The sequence below is a fragment of the Dipodomys merriami genome, unplaced genomic scaffold, assembly GCF_024711535.1.
Source record: "Dipodomys merriami isolate MVZ:Mamm:240054 unplaced genomic scaffold, mDipMer1.0.p SCAF_28, whole genome shotgun sequence".
Taxonomy (NCBI): domain Eukaryota; kingdom Metazoa; phylum Chordata; class Mammalia; order Rodentia; family Heteromyidae; genus Dipodomys; species Dipodomys merriami.
Genome location: NW_027204270.1, coordinates 10,636,678 through 10,658,986, shown reverse-complemented (window position 1 = coordinate 10,658,986; position 22,309 = coordinate 10,636,678). Strand labels below are relative to the sequence as shown.

At 43.2% G+C, this 22,309-nt stretch overlaps 1 protein-coding gene across 7 annotated transcripts in view; it reads left to right on the top strand.

Moving 5' to 3' along the window:
* Phactr4 (phosphatase and actin regulator 4) overlaps positions 1-22,309 on the top strand; it is a 96,339-nt gene that overhangs the window by 21,717 nt on the left and 52,313 nt on the right. For 3 of the 7 annotated variants that reach the window (XM_070037488.1, XM_070037487.1, XM_070037486.1), the window contains exon 3: positions 12,426-12,512. The exons of 3 other annotated variants lie outside the window; for them this stretch is intronic. Coding sequence is in view for 1 of the 4 variants with exons in the window: in XM_070037483.1 (XP_069893584.1) it covers positions 20,427-20,472 (46 nt within the window). In the remaining 3 variants the exon portion in view is untranslated. Of the gene's footprint in view, positions 1-12,425; positions 12,513-20,162; positions 20,473-22,309 lie in introns of those variants that run through there. One more of the 7 variants, XM_070037483.1, reaches the window with a different exon arrangement.

The window sequence follows — 22,309 nt, the reverse complement described above, 5'->3', positions numbered from 1 at the left end:
TCATCCTACTTAAGCATACAATAAACATGCTCTGTTCATCCTTTTATCACACACAGTAATTAAAAAGACATATTGAAGTGTTGAGATTTATTAAAATGAATAATTTTTATGGCTTCATCAAGGACATTCTTTTTTTTTTTTTTTTTTTTTTTTTTATCCATGGGAGATGTAGGGTGTATTAGCTTCCAATTGCTGCCATAACAAATTATCAAGGACATTCTTAAGCACACCATTGCTTTGTATTATCGGTGCATGTGTCAACACAGCCACAAAAGCACATTCAGTCACACATAAGACATGTGGCCGATAGCAATCTACATATATAGTGGTGGCACAGTAAGATTCTGCCACCTAGTGAAATAGCTATCTCTGTGTAAGTACATCTATAATGTTGGCACAAAAGATATTACCTTTCCCAGAACATATCTCTTACAATATAGCCCTCATTAAACAACATGTGGTTAAATATTTTGGTATTCTTTTTTTTTTTTTCTTTCAGGTTAAGGGGTAGGTTTATTCAGTAGACCTGCTGGGACCAGGCAAGGTTGGCACTCCATGTGGCTGGGAAAGTCCTGGGAATGAGAGAGAGCTGGGAAAGAGAGGAAAGAGCTAGAGCAGAAAGAAAGCAGAAAGAGCTAGAAAAGAGCAGCGAGAGAGCAGAGAGAGCCGAGAGCAGAGAGAACAGGGAGAGCTAGAAAAGAACAGAGAGAGAAAGTCTGGGCCTGGGCGAGGCCTTATCTAGGGTATGGGCGGAGAAAGGTGTGGCCACATCAAATTCAGATGTGACCTCAGTGGATGCAGATGTGACCTCTTCCAGGTGTCCCAGTTGCCTAGGTAACGCAGGTATTGGGTGGAAACTTTGCTGCGAGGAGGGTGGAGTCTGCTGGCCATCCAGGAGCAGACCTTACATTCCAGCCTTTTATTTTATTTTATTTTTTTGTCGGTCGTGGGACTTGAACTCTGAGCCTGGGCGCTGTCCCTCAGCTCTTCAGCTCAAGGAGAGCGCTCTACCACTTGAGCTACAGCACCACTTCCGGTTTTCTGGTGGTTTATTGGAGATAGGAGTCTCACGGTCTCTCCTGCCCGGGCTGGCTTTGAACCATGATCCTCAGATCTCAGCCTCCTGAGTAGCTAGGATTACAGGCGTGAGCCACCAGCGCCCGGCTTATTTTGGTATTCTTATGCATTAAATTTTACCTTGGATTCCTAAAGACTCTTGGTAGACTGTGCTTGCCTTAGTTTTCTTCTTTTTTGGTACTAGTGCTAGGGCTCTACTGTTTGCACCATACCTTTACTTCTGGCTTTTTGCTGGTTGATTGGAGATAAGAATCTCAGAATTATCTGCCCAGGCTAACTTCAGATCTCCGAGATCTGAGCAGTTAGGATTGTACTTTTGAGACACCAATACACAATTCAGCTCTCTTTCTTTTTTATCTTCATTTCAATACTGAGGATTGAACACAGTGCCTCAAACTTGCAAGGCAAGAGCTCTACCATTTGAGCTATATACTTAGCCCTTTCATTTGTACTTTTTTTTTTTTTTTTCGTTCGTTCGGTTCGTGGGACCTGAACTCTGGGCCTGGGCGCTGTCCCTCAACCCTTCAGCTCAAGGCTAGCACTCTACCATTTGAGCCACAGCACCACTTCCGGCTGATTTTTTTTTGCTTATGTGGTGCTGAGGAATCGAGCCCAGGGCCTCATGCATGTAAGACAAGCACTCTACTACTGAGCCACCTTCCCAGCCCTGTACTTTGTTTTTGAGATAGGATTTTACTTTGCCTGGACTGGTCTCAAACTTGAGATTCTCCTGTCCTACTTCCTAAGTGCTGGGATTACAGGCATGTACTATTATGCTTGGTACCTTATTTCCATTTTCTGAGATTCACAGAATTTCTTCTATGGAAGTTAAGACTTAGTTTTGGAAATTCCATTGTGTAGGATCCTAGTCAGAGTGAAGTAATAGACATTTAGCAGAAATATAGTCCGGGGACTGAATATTTTGTGATATTTCTTATGGTGACCTACCTGCATTTTTTTTTTCTTTTCCAGTTGAGGGGCTTGAACTCAGGACCTGGGTACTGTCCCTTAGCTTTTTGTGCTCAGGGCTAGTTCTCTATCACTTTGAGCCACAGCTCCTCTTCTGGTTATCTGGTGGTTAATTGGAGATTAGAGTCTCACGGACTTTCCTGTTGGGCTGGCTTTGAACTGAGATCCTCAGATCTCAGCATCCTGAATAGCCAGGATTACTGGTATGAGCCACCAGTACCTGGCCTACCCACATATTTTATTAAAAAATATTTCCTTGGGGGTATAGTGAGCTCAATAGTAGCCATGTATGGTGAGAAAGTTTATTACCATTAATTAAAGATAGACTAGCCAGGTGCTGGTGGCTCAGTATGTAATCTAGCTACTCAGGAGGCTAAGATCTGAGGATTATGGTTCAAGCCAGGGCAGGAAAGCCTTTGAGCCTCTTATCTCCAATTAAATCACAGAAAAACCTGGAAGTAGTTCTGTGGCTCAAGTGGTAGAGTGCTAGCCTTGAGCAAAAAGGAGGTCAGACAGCACACAGGCCCAGAGTTCAGGCCTCAGGGCCAGCACACACACACAAAAAGATAGACTAAGGACAAAATTACCAAGGCATAGCCAGGGCTGGTGGCTCACACCTGTAATCCTAGCTACTCAGAAGGCTGAGATCTGAGGACATGGTTCAAAGCCAGCCAGGGCAGGAAAGTCAATGAGATTCTTATTTCCAATAAATCACCAGAAAATCAAAAGTGGTGCTGTGGCTCAAGTGGTAGAGGCTCAAGTGGTAGAGCACTAGTCTTGAGTTAAGGAGCTGAGGAACAGTGTCCAGGCCCAGAGTTCAAGCCCCATGACCGACAAAAAATAAAGAGTGGAGATCTATATAGCAATTTGGTTTTCAGTTGTTGTGTTTTACTTTCTTTTTATTGTGCTGAGGATTGAACCAAGCACCTTAATTTGTAAGGTGAGTTCTATATCCACTTAGCTATATCCACAGTCCCTCAATTAGAAGTTGTTTTTTGTTTTTTGTTTTTTGTTTTGGTATGGGGGAGGATCGAAATAATAATTAAATTCCCAAAATGTTTTAAAACATAGGAGTGTTTTCATTAAGTTTCCATGTACCCTCCCTGTACATATATAAACACATTTTGTTGAGAAATATTTTGAGTAAATGCTTTTGATGAAATAATTAGATCATAAACTACAGATGATTGATATGAATTATGAGTTTTTTAGTGTGAATTCTGAATTTAAAACTTTTCATGGGCTGAGAATGTGGCTTAGTGGTAGAGTGCTTGCCTAACATGCATGAAGCTCTGAGTCTGATTTCTGAATACCTCATACAGAGAAGCCAGAAGTGGCACTGTGGTTCAAGTGATAGAGTGCTATCTTTGAGCAAAAGAAGTTTGGGGACAGTGCCAGGCCCTGAGTTCAAGCCCCAGGACTGGCAAAACAAAAACAAACCCCACAACCTTGTAAAGCCTTGGTTCATATATACATATTCAGTGAATAGATTTATGAGGCAATATCTACTTTTGATTAGAATCATTTTCACTTAGGAGATATGAGAAGCTGCTTGTTAATATAATAAATAAAATGTATTACTTCCTAAATAAGAAAGATTAGTTATTTCCTCCTTTATTCACTGTCTGAAATTATAATTACTAGGTAATCTAAAGCTTTTTTTTTTTTTTTTACAATAATTGTTAAGTAGCCATGTTCAAAACTCATGTACTTTACCTGAAAGTTTGGAGAATTTTTTGGTGATATTATCTGTTACCACTTTAAGCACAAAGTATGTCAAAACTTAATCCTTTTCTCCCTTTTTTTCCTTTGGTCAGTTGTGAAGCTTGAACTCAGGGCCTGGGCACTATGCCTGAACTCCTTTTGCTCAAGACTAGTGCTCTACCATTTTAGCCACAGTGCCATGTCTGATATTTTCTGTGATTAATTAGGGATAAGAGTCTCACAAACTTTCCTGCCTAGGCTGGCTTAAACCATAATCCTCAGATCTCAGCTTCCTGAGTAGCTAAGAGAATAGGCATGAGCCACCAGCACCCAGGTTCCTATTGTTTTTATTAGAAATTTAATATAGCATTATTGTAAATAAGTGTTAAATATTATATATCGTCTTCCAATATGAGCATAAACTTATGGAGGACCATGTCTTTTTACTGCTATAACCCATTATTTGACACATAGTTCTTCTAGAAGCTTTAAAATTTCTTCACTACATAAAATTACCAATCTCCCTTTAGGAAAATACACTAAACAGACACCACTTTCTGTGAACTTATAATGTGTCTCATGGTTGTTTCTACTGTTGGTAGAGAGAGATGGCACAATTTTGTGATACAAGCCTGGCAAGTTCAGCATGCTGATGCTATGGTCTAACTCCATGTCCTCTCACCACTTCTTACTACTTCTGCTTACTCCTAGATAAATTTATGGATAAATTTATTTTTACATATCTGGTCCTTATGTTATATGCCATGCAAATGAACCACTGGTGTCCAGCTGGTCAACATTTTTTTGGTCACTCATGGGGCTTTTGGTGATTGTTATTTTGCTGGGAAGAAACTTTAATTTGATGTAGTCTCATTTGTCTTTGCTCCCATCCTCTGGATATCTAAAATGTTGTTCAGAAATGTATCTGTGCCTATTAATTTTCTTGAATATTGTTCAGGTGAGAGATAGAAGTCCAGTTTTAGTCTCCTGAGATAGCCAGTTTTTCCAGCACCATTATTTGTTGAAGAGGCTGTCTCACCCCAGTGTATGTTCTTGACTCCTTTATCAAAAATGAGTTGGTGGGCTGGGAAGGTGGCTCAGTGGTAGAGCGCTTGCCTTGCATGCTCGAGGCCCTGGGTTCAATTCCTCAGCACCACATAAGCAAAAAGAAAAAAGCCGGAAGTGGCACTGTGGCTCAAGTGGTAGCGCGCTAGTCTTGAGCTGAAGAGCTGAGGCCCAGAAGTCAGGCCCCATGACCGGACCCCAAAAAAAAAAATGATTTGGTGGGGCTGGGAAGATGGCTCAGTGGTAGAGTGCTTGTCTTGCATGCATGAGGCAGTGGGTTTGATTCCTCAGCACCACATAAGCAGAAAAAAAAAGTCAAAAGTGGCGCTCTGGCTCAAATGGTAGCTTTGAGCTGAAAAGCTGAGGGACAGCGTTCAGGCTCCACAACCGGACCCCCTCCCCCCCAAAAAATGATTTGGTGGAGCAGGGGGCCAATGGCTCACCTCTGTAATCCTAGCTACTCAGGAGGTTAAGATCTGAGGATCATGGTTCAAAGCCAGCCTGGCCAGGAAAGTCTGTGAGACTCTTGTCTCCAATAAACTACTCAGAAAAAGCCAGACATGGTGGTATGGCTCTAGTGGTTGAGTGTTAGCCTTGAGCAAAAGAAACTCAGGAATAGGCTTCATGCATGCTGCTAGACAAGTACTCTACCACTAAGCTACATTCCCAGCCTGAAGTTTTTCCCTATTTTAATGTGATATTGGGCTATAGGGTTGTCATATATAGACTTTATTAAGTTTAGATGTGTCACTTCTATTCCTAGTTTGGTGTTTTTCAGACAAAATCTCTCTGCATAGTCCAGGCTGGTCTTGAAATAATGCTTTACCTTCTTCTTCTTCTTCTTTTTTTTTTTTTTTTTGTCGGTCATAGGGCCTGAACTTGGCCCGGGCACTGTCTTTCAGCTCTTCAGCTCAAAGCTAGTACTCTACCATTTAAGCTACAGTATATTTCGGCCTTTTTTGTTTATATGGTGCTGAGGAATTGAATCCAGGGTCTCATGCATGCAAGGCAAGCACTCTACCACTGAACCACCTTCCCAGTCCTGCTTCACCTTCTTAATTCTGGGATTTCAGGCCTCTTCTACCATGACCTGCTTTTTATTTTTAAAATAGTTTATAAGCAAAGATATATATAACCCAAAACATAATTTTGTCTTTGATTTTAAAAAGTATATATTCTTTTCCCCTATAATGCTTTATTTCCAATAGTTGTGAAAAATTGAGGGCTTTGAGAGAGGGGAATATTATTATAGAGGTGGCTATTCTATACATGGAAGTTAATAAACAGCATTTGAATTACTGACTGAAGCAAGTTTGCAAGAAATACCATTTATCTAGTCATCCTTAGTTTTTTTCCTGTGTGTTTGTGTGTGTGTGTGCACGCATGTGCACATGGATGTGTACACAAGTCCTAGGGCTTAAACTCAGAACCTGGGCTTTTTTGCTCAAAGCTAGAGCTCTACCACTTGATCCTAGCTTTTTCTGTCTAGTCAGAAATATGTGTCTCATGGACTATTTGTTGTTGGTGGTGGTGGTGGTCGTGGGGCCTGAACTCTGGGCCTGGGCGCTGTCCCTCAGCTCTTCAGCTCAAGGCTAGGCACTCTACCACTTAAACCATGGCACCACTTCCAGCTTTTTCTGCTTATGTGGTGCTGAGGAATCCGAACCCAGGGCCTCATGCATGCAAGGCAAGCACTCTACCACTGAACCACACCTTCCCAGCCCCTCATGGACTTTCTTACCCAGTCTGGCTTCAAATAGTGATTCTTAGATCTCAGTCTGCTGAATAGCTAGGATTATAGGCATGAGCCATTGGTGCTTAGCTTCTTCCTTAATTCTTTTCCAGGAATTATTATTGACTCATAGTATTACCAGGTGTTCATTACTCAGACTTTTTATTTAGTATAAGATGAAGGCTATATTCTTCTGCACCTGTACAGGAAGTAAATATTTAAGATGATTCATTATTAGAAATTTTGGAATGACATTTGGGTATTATAGCTATCATCAGCCATTTAATGTAGCATACTGGATATATTACCAATTGTTGGTAATGTTTAGGTTTCTTTTCTTTCCCTTCAAGTGAACTTGGGAGCCAGCTGAGTTAGAAAGAATTATGAAAGCAAGAGGAAAGACTCAGTGGCAGTGGCTGATAGCCATCTTTTGAGTCACCAGCAATGAAAGCCAATGAATGCCATTTTACTAGGAAACCTCCAACACATTTCAAAACCCTGGGATGGGTGCTTCTTGATTTTTGTCTGGCTAGTTTCTATACATCATTGATGCCCCTTGGTTGCTTAATAGATGTCAATGGGAACTTAGGTGTTTTTGTTTTTTTTTTGCCGGTCATGAGGCCTGAACTCTGGGTCTGGGCGCTGTCCCTTAGCTCTTCAGCTCAAAGCTAGCGCTCTACCACTTGAGCCACAGCGCCACTTCAGGCTTTTTTTTTTTTTCTGTTTATGTGGTGCTGAGGAATCGAACCCAGGGCCTCATGCTTGCAAGGCATGCACTCTACCGCTGAGCTTCCTTCCCAGCCCTGGAACTTAGGTGTTTTTTGTTTTTTTTTTTGTTCAGTCATCGGGCTTAGACTCTGGACCTGGTTGCTGTCTCTGAGCTTTTCAGCTCAAGGTGAGTGCTCTACCACTTTTGAGCCACAGTACCACTTCCTGTTTTCTGGTGGTTAATTGGAGATAAGAGTATCACGGATTTCCCTGCTCCGGCTGGCTTTGAATCATGATCCTCCGATCTCAGCCTTCTGAGTAGCTAGGATTACAGGTGTGAGCCACTGGTGCACGGCTGAAACTTAGTTTTTATAAGGACTCTTGAATGATTTTATAAAGTACTTGTTTTTTCTTTCTTTAAGATTAAGGTTTCTGGCCAGGTGCCAAGTCAGGTGACTCATGCCTACAATCCTAGCAACTCAGGAGACTGAAATCTTGAGGATTGAGGTTTGAAGCCAGTCAGGAAAGTCTATGAGACTCCCAGGATTGGCATACTCACAGACACACATACAAATAAACTATGGCTTCTTAATGTTTACTTTAACTACAAATCATCTATATTCTCTTCATGTAAAAATAGTATTTTAGCTGGGTTTTGGTGGCCCATGCTTGTAATCCTAGCTACTCAAGAGGGTGAGATCTGAGGATCATGGTTCCAAGCCAGCCTGGGCAGCAGCCTGAGACACTTATATCTCCACTAAAAAACTACCAAAAAAGCCAAAAGTGGAGCTGTAGCTCAAGTGGTAGAGCACTAGCCTTAATGACAAAAGCACCCACACCCAGAGTTCAAGCCACAAGACTGTCAAAAAAAGAAAGAAAGAAAAAAAAAGCCAGGCACTGGTGGCTCATGCCTGTAATCTAGCTACTCAGGAGGCTGAGATCTGAGGATTTCGGTTCAAAGCCAGCCTGGGAATGAAAGTCTGTGAGACTCTTTTTATTTTTTTATTTTTATTTTTTTATTGTGAAAATACTGTACAGAGGGGTTACAATTACACGGGCAAGATAATGAGTACATTTCTTATCAAGCATTGTAGCCTCCTCCTTTCTTTCCCCTTCCCATCCCTTTCCATCCTCCCCCTGCCCCAAGTCCGTGAGACTCTTATCTCTAATAAACCACCAGAAAACTGGAAGTGGTGCTGTGGCTCAAGTGGTAGAGTGCTAGTCTTGAGCTGAACATCTGAGGGACAGTGCTCAAGCCCAGAGTTTAAACTCCATTACTGACAAAAAAAAAAAGAAAAGAAAAGAAAATGTAATATTTTAGCCTGGTACCGGTGTCTCACAACTTATATTGCTAACTACTCTGGAGGCTGAGATGTGAAGATTGCAGTTTGAAGCTACCTGGACAGGTAAATCCAAGAGACTCTTACCTCCAGTTAACAAGCAAAAACCTGGATTTGGAGGTATGGCTTAAGTGATAGGGATCTAGCCATCAGCAAGAAAGCCAATTGAGTTCAAGCCCTGTACTGGCACACAAAAAGAAGGGAGGGAAGAAAGGGAAGGGAAGGGAGAAAGGGAAAGGAAGAGGGAAGAAGGGAGGGGAGAGAAGGGGCAGGGAAAGAGGGAGAGGGAGAACTGGGAAGAAAAGGAAAGAAAAGAAAGCAGCCAGGTGTTGGTGGCTCATGCCTTGTAATCTTAACTACTAAGGAGGTCGAGCTCTGAGGATTGTGGTTTGAAGTCAGCCCAGGCAGAAATGTTACTGAGACTATAATCTCAGTTAACAATGAAAAACTGGAAGTGGAGCTGTGGTTCAAGTGATACAGCACTAGCCTTTAGCACAAAAGCTCAGGGACAGCACCAGGCCCTCAGTTTAAGCCCTAGAACCAGGGGCTGGTAAGGTGTCTCAGTGGTAGAGTGCTTGTTTTGCAAGCATGAGGCCCTGAGTTCGATTCCTCAGCACCACATAAGCAGAAAAAGCTGCAAGTGGCACTTTGGCTCAAGTGGTAGAGAGCTAGCCTTGAGCTGAAGAGCTGAGGGATAGTGCCCAGGCCCAAAGTTCAAGCCCCACGACCAAAAAAACAAACAAACAATAAACAAAACCCTAGAACCATTACCAAGAAGAAAGAAAAGTACAAAAAATATCAAATGAGGGCTGGGATATAGCTCAGTGGCAAAGCGCTTGCCTAGCAAGTGCAACGTCCTGGGTTCGATCCCCAGTACCAAAAAAGAAAAAACAACAAAAAAAAAATACAGTTAAAAAAAACCAAACAAACAAAGAATATCAAATGAGGGCTGGGAAGATGGCTCAATGGTAGAGCACTTGCCTTGCATGCATGAGGCCCTGGGTTCGATTCCTTAGTACCACATAAGCAAAAAGAAAAAAGCCGAAAGTGGCACTGTGGCTCAAGTGGTAGAGCACTAGCCTTGAGCTGAAGAGTTGAGGGACAGCGCCCAGGCCCAGAGTTCAGGCCCCACGACTGGACCCCCCCCAAAAAAAAAAAAAAAAGAATATCGAATGATGTCCAGTGGATGAAAGTTGTTAATTTTCCAATTAGATGAAAAGAACCATTCTTGCTTGGTTCCTTAGGCTTTAAATTGTTACTGATATTCAGGGACTTTAACTGAATGTTGTAATTTAGTTGCTACGAATGACTATAACCATTATGAGTACAAATGAATTGTTTGTAACTGAAAAAAATCTTTTTAAAACTGTCAAGATTCCTTCAGAGAGTACGCTCCATAGTAGTTGGTTCAATGAAAGATGGACACTGTGTGCTGGTAAAATGTGCCATTATATCTTGGACATACTCTTGTGATTATTGGAAATTTTCTGAGTGTGCTGTAAAAATCTTTTAGTTCAGCATGTCCAGAAGAACTTTCTGTACTGACAGAAATGTTCTGTATTTGCATTCTTCAGTGTAGTGGTAGCCTTGTTTGGCTTCTGAGCATTTGCAAATGCGGAAAGTACAATTGAGAAACTTTTTTCGTTGTTGTTGTGGTTGGTCGTGGAGCTTGAATTCTGGGCCTGAGTGCTGTCCCTCAGCTCTTCAGCCCAAGGCTAGAGCTCTACCACTTGAGCCAGAGCGCCACTTCCGGCCTTTTCTGCTTATGTGGTACTGAGGAGAAATCGAATCCAGGGCCTCATGCATGTGAGGCAAGAACTCTACCACTGAGCCACTTTCCCAGCCCCGTAGGATACTTTTTTTTGGGAGGGGGGTGTCTGGTCGCAGGGCCTGAACTCTGGGCCTGGGTGCTGTCCCTCAGCTCTTCAGCTCAAGGCTAGCGCTCTACCACTTGAGCCACAGCGCCACTTCCAGCTTTTTTCCTTCTGCTTATGTGGTGCTGAGGAATCGAACCCAGGGCCTCATGCATGCAAGGCAAGCGCTCTACCACGGAGCCATCTTCCCAGCCCTAGGATACTCTTTTTTTTTGGGTCCAGTGGTGGGCCTGAACTCTGGGCCTGGGCGCTGTCCCTCAGCTCTTCAGCTCAAGGCTAGCACTGTACCTCTTGAGCCACAGCGCCACTTCTGGCGTTTTTCTTTTTGCTTATGTGGTGCTGAGGAACCGAACCCAGGGCCTCAGGCATGCAAGGCAAGCACTCTACCACTGAGCCAGCCACCTTCTCAGTCCCCCTAGGATACTCTTAAATTTGAGGCCACCCCAGGATACATAGCAAAACCTTGTCTCAAAAAAAAAAAAAAGAACACATTTGGCTAGAAGCTATAGTATTAACCAGTGCTCACTGGTATTTGAGAACCAAGCAGCACATTTTCTAATCTTTAATTCTCTACCATGATTAAAATGTACTACATATAGCCAAGCACTGGTGGTTCATGCCTGTAATCCTAGCTACTCAGAAGGCCAAGACCTAGAGGATTTGTTTAAAACCAGCTTGGCAGAAAAGTCTGAGAGATTCTCATTTGCTGGGTGTATAAACTGAGATTTTTGTTTGTTTGTTTTTTTGGGTCCAGTCATGGGGCCTGAACTCTGGGCCCAGGCGCTGTCCCTCAGCTCTTCAGCTCAAGGCTAGCCCTCAACCACTTGAGCCACAGCGCCGCTTCGGGCTTTTTTCTTTTTGCTTATGTGGTGCTGAGGAATTGAACCCAGGACCTCATGCATGCAAGGCAAGCGTTCTACCACTGAGCCACCTTCCCAGCCCCCTAAACTGAGATTTTTGTAAGGTAAGGTTTCCCAAATTACTTTATTAGTAAATGAGAAAGTTCTGTTTTCTATTAGTAAAATTATGCTGCCTGTTCTTCTTTATTTATTTTTTTTGGGTCCGGTCGTGGGGCCTAACTCTGGGCCTGGGGGCTGTCCCTCAGCTCTTCAGCTCAAGGCTAGGGCTCTACCACTTGAGCCACAGTGTCACTTCCAGCTTTTTTTTTAAATGTGGTGCTGAGGAATCGAACCCAGGGCCTCATTCATGCAAGGCAAGTGCTCTACCACTGAGCCACCTTCCTAGCCCCATATGCTGCCTGTTCAAAGTACGAGTATGACAGGGAAGTTACAGAGTTTGATCTTGAATGGCACAATTCATTAGTTTTTTTTTTTTTTTTTCCGCGTCTAGTGAACTTGTAGAGAAACTACTGTCATATGTGGTAGAAGTAGGAGGTTGAGTATCTGGTGATTTCAGTGCTCTTGTCCTTGTCTCTTCCAGCCCATCTTCAGGCTAGTTCATAAATGCACTCTATGGAGAATCTTGAGCCCAACAGTAGTGGTATATGAGCATTTATGTGAGCATTCAAACAAGGAGACAAATGACAAATTTACAAATGACAGTGGATGGGAAGGTGGCTCAATGGTAGAGCGCTTGCCTTGCATGCATGAGGCCCTCGGTTCAATTCCTCAGCACTACATAAGCAGAAAAAGCTAGAAATGGCGCTGTGGCTCAAGTGGTAGAGTACTAGCCTTGAGCTGAAGATCTGAGGGATAGCGCCCAGGCCCAGATTTCAGGCCCCATGGACCGTCAAAAAGAAAAGACAAATATGTAAAGGAGTAAATTCTCCAAAACTGTCGGGAACATTCCATTTTTCCCCACATAAGTTCCATGGCACTACTCAGGAGTTTTCAAATGATAGAATAGTCCATAGTTCCACATTTCTTCTAGTCTCCAATACTAGCATTCTTTACCTTAATTACTTTGTGTTGTTTTGTTTCATTTCCTTTAATTTAGTTTTGTTTGAGATGGTCGTCTTATGTAATCCTGCTGCCTTGAACTACTGATTCTTCTGCTTTAACTTTACAACTCTAAGGATTATAGGTATGTACCACCATGCTTGGTGTGTTAATTGCCTTTTGCTGCTAGATTCCACAAGCAGAGCTTCAAATTAAAGAATGCTGTTTCTTCCTTGTATAATACTTGCTGCATTTGCACTTTGTACCAAGTTGTGTGAAGCATAATCAATTACATTCTCTGCCCATGAAGAAATTTAGCCTAATGGAGAAGTGTAAAGATTATTGTAGTTTGAGGTGGTATGTCCTACAAGACCATAGTTAAGATCACTTATTCTGGGACTGGGAAGGTGGCTCAGTGGTAGAGCGCTTGCCTTGCATGCCTGAGGCCCTGGGTTCGATTCCTCAGCACCACATAAGCAGAAAGAAAAAAGCTGGAAGTGGCGCTGTGGCTCAAGTGGTAGAGCGCCAGCCCTGAGCTGAAGAGCTGAGGGACAGCGCCCAGGCCCAGAGTTCAGGCCCCACCACTGGACCCAAAAAAAAAGAGTATCCTAGGGCTGGGAAGATGGCTCCGTGGTAGAGCGCTTGCCTTGCATGCATGAGGCCCTGGGTTCGATTCCTCAGCACCACATAAGCAGAAGGAAAAAAGCTGGAAGTGGCGCTGTGGCTCAAGTGGTAGAGCGCTAGCCTTGAGCTGAAGAGCTGAGGGACAGCACCCAGGCCCAGAGTTAAGGCCCCACGACTGGACCCAAAAAAAAAAAAGAAAAAAAGAAAAAAAATCACTTATTCTGCTGGGCGCCAGGGGCTCATGCCTGTACTTAGGAGGCTGAGATCTGAGGATCCAGATTCAAAGCCAGCCCCGGCAGGAAAGTCTGTGAGACTCTTATTTCCAATAAACCACTCAGAAAACCGGAATTGCCGCTGTGGCTCAAGTGGTAGAGCACTAGTCTTGAGCTGAATATCTGAGGGACAGCGCCCAGGCCCAGAGTTCAAGCCCCATGACTGACCCTCACCCCCCCCCTCCAAAAAAAAAGGGGTCACTTACTCTTTGTTTGGCTGGATTTTTATTTTTATTTTTATTTTTTTAATGTTATGTAGCCCAGGCTGACCTGGAACTCAAAATCCTCTTGGATCTACTTCCCCAGTTCTCTGTTTACAGGTGTGTACTATCATACTGAGTCAGATACCTCTCCAATAGTTTCTCCTGATGATTGTTGTTTTTCTGATTGCTGTGGGTGACTCTAGCTACATTTACCCCATCAATATGCTTGCTTAGTGCTTACATACTCAGTGTACTCTACAGTAGGTCCTCTTTATAAGCAACTTAAAGGCAAAAACTTTTTTTGAGCACCAGCACAATGCTAGGCACATAATCAGGATTCAGAAAATTTTTATTGGAATTCTGTTTGAGGCCTTTTTTTTTTTTTTTCTGATCATGGGGCTTGAACTCTGGGCTTGGGCACTGTCCCTCAGCTCTTCAGCTCAAGGCGATCGCTCTACCACTTGAGCCATAGCATTACTTCGGGTTTTCTGTGGTTTATTGGAGATAGGAGTCTCACGAACTTTCCTGCCTGGGCTGGCTTTGAACCTCGATCCTCAGATCTCAGCCTCCTGAGTAGCTAGAATTACAGGCGTGAGCCACCGGCGCCTGGCTGAGGCCATTTCTTAAAAGATGAGAAAGACTTCCCCAGATAGATCAGGGAAAGAAATTCCAGGCCAAGGGAACAATTTACACAAATAGATGACATTGTAAAGAGTTCCCAAAGAGGGGTTGGGAAGGTGGCTCAGTGGTAAAGTGCTTGCCTTGCATGCATGAAGCCCCGGGTTGGAGTCCTCAGCACCATATAAGCAGAAAAAGCCAGAAGGGGCACTGTGGCTCAAGTGGCATAGCACTAGCCTTGAACTGAAGAGCTGAGGGACAGCGCCCAGGCCCAGAGTTCAGGCCCCATGACCGACCAAAATAAATAAATAAATAAAGAGTTCCCAAAGACTAGGAAGGCTTTCTAATGTGGTGTTTGAGGCACAGTTACTTGTAGGATGTTATTGCCAATAAACTACCTGGAGCCAGCTATGCTAGATTAGAAAAAATCAGATAGTAAAGAAAAGGAAGTTCTCTCCCCACCATATATACAGAAGTTAAAAATTAGTCTTTTATTGATACATATTTGTGTGATCTGAACATTCCTTTTGGTGATCTTTTCCTAGAGCTTACATCCCAAAGATGGCCATAAATAATAAGAGGCATGTTGAATTGCAATATAGTTAAAATAGCTAGAGTTTACTCTCCTAGGTAATTTAGTTTATATTGGTACTAAAGCACAAAAGCATATTTAAATTAAAGCATATTTATTGAAAATATAAGGCATGTAAGTATGCTGTCATGTTGCTGTTTAATATGCTTTTTATTTATTTATTTTTTTGTCTGTGGTGGGAATTGAACTCTGGGCCTTGGTGCTGTCCCTCAGCTCTTCAGCTCAAGGCAAGCCCTCTACCACTTGAGCCACAGTGCCACTTCTGGTTTTCTGGTCGTTAACTGGAAATAAGAGTCTAACTTACTTTCCTGTACAGACTGGCTTTGAACTGTAAGCCTCAGATCTCAGCCATCTGAGTAGCTAGGATTACAGGTGTGAGCTCCCAGTGCCAGGCTTCATATGCTTTGCTAACAATGTTTAGGAATTATAAATGTTGCTAAAAGTTTAGAATGTTTGGAGTTTTTTAGCGAAAAAATATGGTCAGGGAATTTTGTAATTATTATTTGGAGTTTTGTTGCTGTTTTATTTGAGTGTTAAATCTAAGGAACAAAATATTGCTTAGGCCAGGTGCCTGTGATCCAAGCTACGCAGGAGGCTGAGATCTGAAGATCACAGTTTGAAGTCAGCCTGGGCCAGAAAGTCCGTGAGATTCTTTTTTTTTTTGTCGGATGTGGGGCCTGAACTCTGGGCCTGGGCGCTGTCCCTCAGCTCTTCAACTCAAGGCTAGTGCTCTACCACTTGAGCCACAGCACCACTTCCGGCTTTTTCTGCTTATGTGGTACTGAGGAATCGAACCCTGGGTCTCATGCATGCAAGGCAAGCGCTCTACCACTGAGCTACCTTCCCAGCCAGTGAGATTCTTTTTTTTTTTTTTTTTGTCGGTTGTGGGGCTTGAACTCTGGGCCTGGGCGCTGTCCCTCAGCTCTTCAGCTCAAGGCGAGCGCTCTACCACTTGAGCTACAGCGCCACTTCCGGTTTTCTGGTGGTTTATTGGAGATAGGAGTCTCATGGTCTCTCCTGCCCGGGCTGGCTTTGAACCACGATCCTCAGATCTCAGCCTCCTGAGTAGCTAGGATTACAGGCGTGAGCCACCAGCGCCCGGCTGCCAGTGAGATTCTTATCTCCAGTTAACCACCAGGAAACCAGAAGTTATGCCATGGTTCTAGTAGTAGAGCATTTGCCTTGAGCTGAACAACTGAAGTACAGTGCCCAGGCCCAGAGATTCAAGCCCCACTACCAACCAAAAAAAAAAAAAAAAAGTATATTGCTTAGGCAAAGGTAACAGTGTAGTTCAGTGGTTGACATGTGCAGCTGAGGCCCTGGGTCTGCAAAGAGATGCTAACTATTGAACCTAGGACAAGCAAAAGCTTGCTTTACCACTGAGCAATACCCACAGCTAGAAAGATAGATAGCGGGGCTGGGAATGTGGCTTAGTGGTGGAGTGCTTGCCTAGCATGCATGAAGCGTGGGTTTGATTCCTCAATACCACATAAACAGAAAAAGCCAGAAGTGGCTCTGTGGCTCAAGTGGTAGAGTGCTTGTTTTGAATAAAAGAAGCTTGGGGACACGGGGCTGGGAAGGTGGCTCAGTGGTAGAGCACTTGTCTTGCATGCTTGAGGCCCTGGGTTCGATTCCTCAGCACCAGATAAGCAAAAAGAAAATAGCCGGAAGTGGCGCTGTGGCTCAAGTGGTAGAGCGCTAGCCTTGAGCTGAAGAGCTGAGGGACAGCGCCTAGGCCCAGAGTTCAGGCCCCATGACTGGCCTCAAAAAAAAAAAAAAAAAAAAAGCTTGGGGACAGTGCCTGGGCCCTGAGTTCAAGCTATAGGAATGGCAACAACAAAATATAGATAGATAGATAGATAGATAGATAGATAGATAGATAGATAGATAGATAGATAGATAGATAGATAGATAGAATTAGGTAGAAAATTAATTATGAAATTATTTGCTTATACCTGATGAGGATTCTCAACTCCATTCCTCTTCCAAGGCATTGTTCAATAAAATGAGGCTCTGGTTAACGGGTTGTTTTTTTTTTTTTGTTTGTTTGTTTTTTTTGGATCAGTCATGGGGCTTGAACTCTGGGCTTGGGCGCTGTCCCTGTGCTCTTCAGCTCAAGGTGAGTGCTCTACCACTTGAGCCACAGCGCCACTTCCGGTTTTCTAGTGGTTTTATTGGAGATAAGAGTCTCATGGACTTTCCTGCCCTGGCTGGCTTTGAACCTCGATCCTCAGCCCTCAGCCTCCTGAGTAGCTAGGATTACAGGTATGAGCCACCCGTGCCAGGCCTGGTTAATGGGCTTTTAACTATACCTGGGATTCCTTCTCCTATTAAGTCTTATTTTTATAAGGTCTTTCTTATTCTTTCCTCTCCATCAGGCTCTTTTTTCTTGAGTGGGAAGGATACTCTTCAAAGAGAATATCTTTTTTTTTTTTTTCTCGGTTGTGGGACTTGAACTCTGGACTTAGGCACTGTCCCTCAGCTCTTCAGCTCAAGGCAAGCGCTCTACCACTTGAGCCACAGCACCACTTTGGGTTTTCTAGTGGCTTATTGTAGATTAGAGTCTCACCAACTTTCCTGCCCAGGCTTGCTTTGAGCCACAATCCTCAGATCTCAGCCTCCTGAGTAGCTCGGATTACAGGTATGAGCCAACTGTGACCAGCGAGAGAATATCTCTTATTAGCTACTAATAAGAGATGGCTATCTTCCTGTGAATTTAGAGTGAAACTTCCCTTTTTTTTTGGTCGGTCGTGGGGCTTGAACTCTGGGCCTGGGCGCTGTCCCTCAGCTCTTCAGCTCAAGGCGAGAGCTCTACCACTTGAGCTACAGTGCCACTTCCGGTTTTCTGTTGGTTTATTGGAGATAAGAGTCTTCACGGTCTCTCTTGCCCGGGCTGGCTTTGAACCGCCATCCTCAGATCTCAGCCTCCTGAGTAGCTAGGATTACAGGCGTGAGCCACCAGCGCCCGGCGAAACTTCCCTTTCCATTTCTCTTTTTTTTTTTTTTTTTTCCTCAGTTGTGGGCCTGAACTCTGGGGCTGGGCACGTCCCTCAGCTCTTCAGCTCAAGGCTAGTGTTCTACCACTTGAGCCACAGTGCCACTCCCAGCTTTTTCTGTGTATGTGGTGCTGAGGAGTTGAACCCAGGGCCTCATGCATGCAAGGCAAGCACTCTACCACTGAGCCACCTTCCCAGACCCTTTTTTTTTTTTAACTATCACTAATTCTGTGGTGCTGAGGAATTGAACCCCGGGCCTCATGCATGCAAGGCAAGCACTCTACCACTGAGCCACCTTCCCAGCCCCCTTTTTTTTAACTATCACTAATTCTTTTCTAGTTCCTTGAATATACTCATGTTTCATTTTCTTGTAGAGTTCCCTTACCATTTTTTTTTTTTTTTTAGCCATTTGAAATCTTTGTTGTTGTTGTTGTTATTGTTGGTCATGGGGCTTGAACTCTGGGCCTGGGTGGTGACCCTCAGCTCTTCAGCTCAAGGTGAGGGCTCTATCACTTTTGAGCCACAGTGCCACTTCCAGTTTTCTGGTGGTTAATTGGAGATAAGAGTCTTACGGACTAACCTGTCTAGGCTGCCTTTGAACAGCGATCCTCAGATCTCAGGCTCCTAATTAATTAGGATTACAGGTTTGAGCCACCAGCACCTGTGCAGCTAGCCCTCATTTTCTTTTCTTTCTTTTTCTTTTTGGTTGGTCGTGGGGCTTGGACTCTGGGCTTGGGCGCTGTCCCTGAGTTCTTCAGTAGCCCTCATTTTCTTACCTGAAAACAGAGTAAATGATACATGGTCATAATGCAGAACAAGCTGTGGTGATGGTTAAGTTCATGAAAAAAGTATAAAACTTTTTAATATTATGCTCCAAATTGTTTCTTCTTTTACCTTCACGTGTTAGTGAAATGCTCCAGGGTAAGTGGCTAAAGACTATTAGGTCACTAGAGTGAGCCTACATTAGGGTGATTGGTGCCTTACAGAAAAGTCTCAGAAGCTTAGCACAGTGTACATGCCTGTAATCCTAGAATTTGAGTGAAGGAGAGAGGACAGTTTAAAGTCAGGCTGGGCTTCACAGAGAGACCCATTCCCCACCCCATCCTACTCCCAAAAAAACACATCTAAGAGAGCTCTCTAGGTGTTTCCACCAAGTGAAATGTACAATTAAAGCAACAACAATAACAAAACAAAAACAAAAACAACCAGCTATCTGGAAACTAGCCAAGGACCTCCACAGACTCTAAATCTCCAGACTCCTTAATCTTAGATATGGATTAAGATAAGCTGCAGGTTCTTTGGACAATGCTTCTGTTGAAACAACTGAAAATCAGAGTTCCTACAACCTTTTTGTAGGGTTCTGTTTATTTGCTGGAACACTGTCAAGATGCAAGAAAACTCTTAGGTTTACTGGTTTATTACAAAGGATTTTGTAAACCTGGCACTCATGCCTATAATCCTTGCCATTCTGGAGGTTGAGATCTGAGAATCTGAAGTTTGAACCTACTCCAAGCAGAAAGATTGGTAAGATTCTCATTTCTAAATAACTAGGAAAAAGCTGGAAGTGGAGTATGGTATAAGTGGGCTCCACATTCACTTCAGCTTTGAGCAAAAAAGCCAAGGAGAGGATGAAGCCCTGAAGTTCAAGCCCAGTAATGGCACACGTTTGTGCATTTGTACACACATACATGGATATTACAAAGGATATCAGTGACTATAAGAGATGAAGAGCTGGATGAGGTCTAGAAGGAGCCTCGGGGTTTCTACACCTTCTCTAGACCAGCCTTCTGAACCTGTGTGTTCAGCTTTCTAAAGACATTTTGAAATTTTGTGGAGGTTTCATTATGCAGTATGCTTGATTAACATGGGCCAGTGGTGATCAATATAACCTTCACTTTTTACCCTTTTTAGAAGTTTGAGATTGGGGGAAGAAAAGACCCAGTTTTCTACTTACACTTTAGACTTGAGACTTGGGGGCTGAGCCCTCATTCTGGACATTCATAGAAGATGAAGACTGTGTGTGTGTGTGTGTGTGTGTGTGTGTGTGTGTGTGTGTGTGTGTGTGTGTGTGTGTGTGTGTGTGTGTGTGTGTGTGTGTGTGTGTGTGTGTGTGTGTGTGTGTGTGTGTGTGTGTGTATGTGTGTGTTATATTATATATGTATATATATATTTCAGATGTGGATGATGATTGAGGGGGTAACGAATAGTCCAAATCACAGTGAAATTCTAGAAGCTTGTATCTAAAATAAGCCTTTTGAATGTACTCCCCCCACTCCTGCCAATAAGTAGCAACTTCTGACCCACACTAAGGAGATTTTATGATTATATTTACAAATTGTTTGGTATACTCTTGAGCAGGCTTCCTTTTCTCTGTACTTGGAGTTTCAGACAAGCTCAATGTCAGGAAAAGGGGGTGTGGGCTGTTGGGCGGGCACTCAGCAGCTAGAATGTGGTTGGCAGTCTCCTCCCCTTCCGCACTCGCTCTACACTGTGTGCTCTCTGGAATGACAGGCATTCCTGTGTGAAGAGAACCAGCGTGAAGACATATTTGTAAGGATCACAAGTGCCCAGGCCAGGATACAGGGAAACAGAAATTCCAGGAGATTAACTGACCTCATGTCATTTCCTGACGTTTGGCAGTGACACTGAGAGAGAATTGCTGGTACCCTCCTTATGTGGATTTATCTTTTAAGAGAAGTTTGCTTTCGTCCGGGACAGTTTGTTGTCGTGAGATACATCTAAGAGAGTATAATCATGGGGCAAGCTGATGTCTCCAGACCGGTAAATCCAGATGCAGTTGGTGAGTAATTGAAGGCAAAAAAACCAAAAATCTTGGCAGAGGCAAGGCAGATTTACAGGTGAAGTGAGTTTTTTCATAAGAATTTAAATGCAAGAACTTTGATGTTCCTAACTTTGGAACAGTTGTAAGTTTGTGAGTAATGAATGAAAACATGTAAGTTATTTTCACTTAAGTTATATTAATTTACCACTCAGTTTTGTTTTACTTGAAATCTTTGTTGTATTTTCAGATAATTGCTAGGGAGTTTCCTGCTGATTTCTTGCTCTTGAAGAAAAGTGCTATTGGAAATGTTACTTAGAATTCAGAAGTATCTTACTAGCATTTTTGTAAAACTTGAGTAATTGCTAAATAATTGGTACAGAAATAAAACTGCTGACTTCTAGAAATTGCACCAAATTTTAGAAAACTGCACCAGTTTTTATACTTGATTATACCTTTTCCAAGTCAGTCTCAGGCTTTTCCAGTGTGCTTGTGTATCTGTTGCTTTTCTGAAGTCAGTGCTTTCTATCTGAAGTATTACTGTCTCTGGATAGCGACAGACTAGGCTGAGAATTGTGATTATAGCTCAGAGCTTTAAAACCTATAGCAAAATGGTAGTCCTTCACTACTGCAGGCACATTTTCCTAACTTTTGAGGGCTTTATATGTGAGGTGACAATCATACTGGGAGGAGTGATGCATGTATGTAAGCAAGTGGGGGAAAGCCTGTAAATATTTTCTGGATATTATACTATTTAAGAAAAAGGGTTAGCTGGGCACCAATGGCTCACACCTGTAATACTAGCTACTGGGGAGGCTGAGAACTGAGGATCACAGTTCAAAGCCAGCCTGGGCAGGAAGTACGTGAGTCTCGTATCTCCAGTTGACCACCAGAAAACCAGAAGTGGTGCTGTGGTTCAATTGGTAGAGAGCTCACCTTTAAGCCCTACGACCGACCCCTCCCCCCACCAAAAAAAAGAAAGTTGTATTGGCACTGTGATTTATTGAAGTAGTAGGAAACATATTCATTCCCATGTTCCTTTTATTCTTGAAAGTAAAAAATGCTAGTCACTTTGAAGAAAAGCATAAAACTAGGAACAAAGGCAATATACATAAATGTGTCTCATTTTGATGTTACTTTTTCTTTTCTTTTCTTTTTTTTTTTGTCAGTCATGGGGCCTGAGCTCTGGGCCTGGGCACTGTCCCTCAGCTCTTCAGCTCAAGGTTAGCGCTCTACCACTTGAGTCATAGCACCACTTCTGGCTTTTTCTCCTTACGTGGTGCTGAGGAATAAAACTCAGGGCCTCAAGCTGGGCGCCCGGTGGCTCACGCCTGTAATCCTAGCTACTCAGGAGGCTGAGATCTGAGAATCACGGTTCAAAACCAGCCCAGGCAGGAAAGTTCGTGAAACTTATCTCCAATAAACCACTAGAAAACGGGTAGAGCGCTTGCCTTGAGCTGAAGAGATGGGGGACCATGTCCAAGCCCAGAGTTCAAGCCCCACTACCAACCAAAAACAAAAACAAAAAAACCCAGGGCCTTGTACATGCAAGGCAAGCACTGTACCACTGAGCCACCTTCCCAGCCTTTTGATGTTACTTTCTAAAGTGAATGTATTAAAATTTCTTTGCTTTCTAAAGGGAATGTATTAAAATTTCTCAGGTGAAATATTTATAGGGGGGGGAGGGAGAGAGAAAATGACAATGTGGCTCAGTGGTAGAGTGTTTGCTTATCTAGTATACCCATGGCCCTGGCTTGCCCACTAGCACTGAAGAAAAGAGAAAAAGAATGCACAAAAAGGTTTTTGTTTGTTTGTTTTGTTTTTAATGTGTTTGAACTCAGGGTCTGGGTTCTGTCCT